This window comes from Meleagris gallopavo, chromosome 1, assembly GCF_000146605.3.
Source record: "Meleagris gallopavo isolate NT-WF06-2002-E0010 breed Aviagen turkey brand Nicholas breeding stock chromosome 1, Turkey_5.1, whole genome shotgun sequence".
Lineage (NCBI taxonomy): Eukaryota > Metazoa > Chordata > Aves > Galliformes > Phasianidae > Meleagris > Meleagris gallopavo.
The window spans coordinates 133,650,985-133,656,811 of record NC_015011.2 but is presented as its reverse complement, the minus strand read 5'-3'; the positions used below and the strand labels follow the sequence as shown (position 1 = coordinate 133,656,811).

The 5,827-nt window shown below is 39.4% G+C and overlaps 1 protein-coding gene across 1 annotated transcript in view; it reads right to left on the bottom strand.

Moving 5' to 3' along the window:
• Window positions 1-395: 395 nt before the first annotated feature.
• DCUN1D2 (defective in cullin neddylation 1 domain containing 2) overlaps window positions 396-5,827 on the bottom strand; it is a 21,611-nt gene continuing 16,179 nt past the window's right edge. The window contains exons 5-6 of the mRNA XM_010728405.3: window positions 4,303-4,399; window positions 396-3,026 (exon numbers count right to left, since the gene is read on the bottom strand). Coding sequence (XP_010726707.1) covers window positions 2,947-3,026; window positions 4,303-4,399 — 177 coding nt within the window. The 3' untranslated portion in view covers window positions 396-2,946. The remainder of the gene's footprint in view (window positions 3,027-4,302; window positions 4,400-5,827) is intronic.

The window sequence follows — 5,827 nt, the reverse complement described above, 5'->3', positions numbered from 1 at the left end:
CAAGTCCCTTTATTCCTTTTTCCATTGCCACAAAATTCACACACGTACAGCTTACTCGGCAGCAAAGCTCCCAGGTGCATTGCACAAATGGATGCCTGAGGGTGTGTTCCTCTTGGAATGACACACGTGATAAATTACATTTAAATTTAGAATTGGCAAGTACAGATCCTATGGCTCAGTTTCAAATGCTCTAGGATGTAAAACCAAACAACTTGGCAACAACTTTAACAAATACAAACAGCTTATCTAGGAACTAATATGGTATGCAGGGAACAACTTAAAGATTTCTGTACCATTTATAATTATAAATTGATCAGCCTATGCGTTACCAGTATATGAGCTAAAAAACTAAGTCAGAGAGTACTGTGAAGTGTAAGAGTGAACAGCAGCAAATATTAGAATTCAAAAGGAAGTCATCATCCAAAAGCAGTTTATTTGCATTTACTTTTGTGATTGTTCAAGCTTGAACAATCCACATTTATTCCATATTTATAGGAAGGTAAAGTGCACAGGTGATTTCAAATGGGTACAAGATTGGGAAGAGCAAAAGAAAAATAAAAATCCTGCTACACTTTTACCCAGTCCTCTTCTATTGCAAGGCCTAAGAATGGCAAACAATAGCGTCTGTATGGAAACGGAGCACTGTGCTAAGCACCTTCTTCCTTGGATTATTAAGTCAAAAAGCCTCAAGCCACATGCATTTGTTATGCTCTACTTATCCTGAAACGTAAAAGGGTCATCAGGTTGATTTGAGGGAGTTCTCAGCATGTACAAATGTTTCACAAACTCTAGTGCTATGAAACTGTTTGATTACATAATACACCAATAGATCAAATAATTTCTGCTCTGTTACATTATACCTATACATCCTAAGTGACATAGGGTGAACTGAAAGCACTCCGCTGCTATTGGCTGGATAGAAGCAGTTGTTGCCATTGGATGTAACATTTATTTTCCAAAGCCTACAGGACAGACACAGAAATTTCTAGTTTTGAGTAAGCCAAGTAGAAAAATCAAATGCATTACAAACAGCATCATACTGTTTTCAAATCTCTGTTGACTTGCATAGAATGCTGGAGTTATGTACACAAATCCCCTTCTAAGAAGATATAGTCAGAAAGTAAGAGTATGTGTTCACTAACAGGCTCATTTCCTGCAGAATACAGGTAAGACTGAGACACTGACATCTAGTGGCTGTCATGCAAGACCCAACATTTAAAAACTGCTTCGGGTGAGAAGACAAATAATAACTAACTAGTTGGGCATTTGAGACTTGCCTGCTGTCTCCCTATACATAGGAAATTTGTTAATTTTTTTAGCCCTGCTTTTTAAAGATCATGCACAACTGAAGTTTTCTCAAGTATAAGAATGAAGGTAAACTCTCTGTATGCAGTATGTACATTTGTTTTTGTAGGCTTCACTGCCATACACGAAAGCTGACTGCTTATGTGAAACTAATATTTAGAGTTTTTTTTAAATAAGAAGACTATAAGTATTATAAGTCTTTATATCCTCACAATTATGAAATAAGATCACGCAATACTGAAGTTACCTGATGTGATCCAAATAGATATGTTATATAACTTAATGCAAAATCTTCTCAAATTCTTCTATTTATGCAGCTCTGATTACAGCACACATATTAATCATAGCTGTAAATATTCTTGAGCAACTCCTTGCTTTAACAAACTTTGACAGAAGCTACAGACACCTCTTTTTGATGAGGTAGTGTTTAGAAGAGCCCTGTGTGAAAACACGTTGAATAATTTCTGGTAAAAAAGTCTTGTGCTTAAGCATTGGAAGACATTGGGAAGAAGGATATTGACAGTTACGCACTTTATAATAGATAGCTACTGAGAGGGAAGAAAAACACATTCAGATCCAATTTGACTAGCCTTGAGATCAGTGATGCTGTATTTTTTTTCCCTCCCCCTCACATAAACATTACTGAATATACAAAATATCCAGAGACTATCATCATTAATGTGAAGCTTCCTTATTTCTAACTATTTCCTAAGTAGAAGCCAACTACTGAAGTGCCCGGGCTTATTCATGCTTACATTCTAGGAGATGCGTCAGGAATTGCACTCCTAAGTTGTTGAATCTTGCTAGAATTGATGATGTTTCGGGCTACAAGTTATATTCTACCAATCCATTATTTCAAATTAAAAAAAAATACATAAAGACTAGCTGAATAATGATCTCCAACATGAATTATAAAAGCATCTTTGGTTGCACAAAGTCAACTTTAAAAAGCTGAAGTCGCAACACAGGATAGAGAAGCAGCTTCTTCTCACTAATGCGTGTGCAAGCACTTCAAGCATGCAGTGATGAGGAAGTCAGCCTCAGTGGAAGATAAAAGGCTGGATGTGATCAATCTTTGTAGCTAAGGCTTACAAATATAAATACAAATATAAAAAAGCATGTTTTTTTACAATTCTCTATTAAGACAGATCCACAGAGCTAACTTATATAAAAACACGCCATACTGCGTAAGTTTTATTTAGGGATTTAATTTATATACCACAAATACTGCCTTTAATATAGGTACAATATAATACAGTTTATTTGACTGCTGGTGTTCACTTTGGATCATGAACTCAATGGCATGCTGTGCTGTCAAAACTTCAATAATAAAATGGCCTCTAGTTAAACTTCTCCAAAGTATAAAATCATGCAAAATCTACATCCTATATGATACAACCAGTACAATAATTGAAGCCAATAGCCTGCAATCAGCCTGGACCATCTTCTGAGCTTGTTCACGAAACGTCCACAACTCAACCATCATTTTCGTTAGGCAGAAAGGAAGAATTTCCGTTTTGTCTCTGGAATCTCACCATGACCACTGAAACCAGCACCAATGTGCACAGCTATCAGCCAACAAATCTTCATTACCTAATGCAGTTCAGACTGTGCATTTAGTCCACGTTGATGAGTCTGCGGTTAGGAAGTTTTACGCTTTCCTCCTGTGACTACCGGTCGTGCATATTCCACAAAATCATCTATAAGAACAGGCCATGCTCCTAAAGAGAAGGCATGCAGTTCAGAAATTAATTATTATTGGCAATAAGTTGGCACAATCTCTAAAAAGAAAAAAAAAAAAGATATACGGTTTTGCAGTTAGCAGTATCTTTGTACTGCGATACTGTGACACTTGTACCATAACAGTTTCAGATATTATCTGTGAAGATATTGTCACACCATGATATAACTTTCATCAACATATTATAGCAAGTTTTTAATCTTTAACGTTTTGGCAACAGATAACATCTTTATCAATGGCATCTTTATCAATGACGGAATCGAGTGCACCCTCACCAAGTTTACTGATGTCACCAAGCTGAGTGGTGTGGCTGACATGGTGGAAGGAAGGGATGCCATTCAGAGGGACCTCAACAGACTTGAAAGGTGGGCCCAGGTGAACCTAATGAGGTTCAACACGGCAAAGTGCAAAGTTTTGCACTTGGGCCAGAGGAATCCCAGGCATCCATACAGACTGGGAGGAGCAGTTCTCGAGAGCAGCCCTGTAGAGAAGGACCTAAGGGTCCAGGTGAATGAAAAACTTAACATGAGCCAGCAGTGTGCTCTTGCAGCTCGGAAAGCAAATGGTATCCTGGATTCCATCAGAAGAGGGGTGGCCAGCAGGGACAGGAAGGTGATTGCCCCTCTCTACTCTGCCCTCATGAGGCCCCATCTGGAGTATTGTGTGGAGATCTGGGGCCCCCAGTACAAGAAAGACAGGGAGCTGTTGGAGAGGAGGGCCAGAGGAGGGCCACTAAGATGATCAGAGGGTTGGAGCACCTCCCCTTCAAAGACAGGCTGAGGAAGCTGGACTTGTTCAACCTGAAGAAGAGAAGGCTGCAGGGTGACCTCACTGCAGCCTTGTAGTACCTAAAGAGCACCTACAAACAGGAGGGGAGTCAATTTTTTGAAAGGGTAGATAAGGGGAAGGTCAAGGGGAAATGGTTTTAAGTTAAGGAGGGAAGATTTAGGTTGGATATCAGGGGAAGTTCTTCACCAAGATAGTGGTGAGGTGCTGGAACAGGCTGCCCAGAGAGGTTGTGGATGCCCCATCCCTGGAGGTGTTCAGGGTCAGATTGGATGGTGCCCTGGGCAGCCTGGTCTAGTATTAAATGTGGAGGTTGGTGGCCCTGCATGTGGCAGGGCAGCTGGAGACTCATGATCCTTGAGATCCCTTCTAACCCAAACCACTGTATGATTCTATATTCTGTTTTTCATTTAAAGTAATATTTCAATAATGCTGTATCAATTTTTGATGATATTTCAGATACTGTTTACCTTCTTCATCATAGTTGGACATATCATCTGCAATCATATTTCCAAAATCTAACAGAAGATTCCAAGTATCTTTTGGAATTGATCTTTTATGATGTTCCTATAAAAAAAAGAAGGCTTCTGTTTCAATATAATCTATTTGTAAATTCCACAGAAATATTTTATTTTGACATACACAGAAACAGGTGGTTTACAATTATTTGTTTTAATAAATTGAAACTACAAAATAAACTGCTGCTAAAAAAAGGTAGAAAAGAAAGAAAGCATTTACTTTACACTTCCAGTTATGGATCTCATTGTCCAACCACTTCAACTTGAGCCCTTTCATCCTACCTTTACCTAGTCTGTCTTTTCAATACAGTTACAGCTGCACCTGCCTTTCTCCTTTCACTCCCAGGCTACATTCTGGATCCATAATCTCAGCCTTTCTTGAAGTAGCCTTCCAGTACCTGAAGGGGCCTACAGGAAAGCTGGGAAGGGACTTTTTATAAGGGCAGGTAGTGACAGAAGAAGAGGAAATGGCCTTATACTGGAAGAGGATAGATTTAGACTAGATATTAGGAAGGAATTCTTTACCATTGAGGTTGTGGATGCTCCCTCCCTGGAAGCATTCAAGGCCAGGCTGGAAGGGGCTTTGAGCAACCTGGTCTAGTGGGAGGTGTCCCTGCCTATAGCAGGGAGATTGGAACTAGGTGATCTTAAAGGTCCCTTTCAATCCAAACCATTCTGTGATGATTCTATTCCTTCACTGTAGTGCACATCTGCATTTGCTCCGCTTGTTCTATTCTCCATTACCACATCTTTGTCTAATTTCTAATATTTTTCCAGCCTGGCCAGTTTGAGCAGCATGCCAAAAAGCTTCAGTTCTAGTCAGTGTTCTCTCAGCTTTTAGTCAGCCTTTCCATTCTCATTCTTTCTTCCTCTCAATCCCCTTCAGAACCTGAAGACCTTGCTCCACTTCCCTATACTGGCCCCAACTTGATCAACTGGATCAAGAATCTGGCCACAAGCAACCCTCCCTTCTTTTTCTATCCTTTCTGTTCCACACAACCAGCCACACAATTCTGCAGAACAATCTGAGCAAGCTCTGGCACTTGTCTGACCCCGTGAGAAACCTCCTGATTAGCCTGGAGAAAGAAAAATGTAGTTTTAGCTGGATGTGTTTTCTGCCAGCTTAGCAAACAGAAACAACTCATAAAGGATGGTCAATGAAGTACCACAATTACTCTAAAGGAAAGCAGCAGAAAAATATGTATGGAAGAGACTGTGGAGAACCACAACATCTAAGCAGTTGTGATCTGTAGGATCATTTCATCTGTTGATACTGCTACATTACTCGAAGTCAGCAGGGGTGATTAACTGGAAATTCAATTTCACTCCTGAAACCTAGATCTATTTTGCAGCAGGAAATTGTAACTTTGTGTAAAAACAGGCTTGGTGAAGTGGGTTTTTCTTGTTTTTTTTTTTTTTAAAAAAAAACTATTAATAATCAGCAGCACTAACAAACTGCATTTCTAAAAGCCCAAAA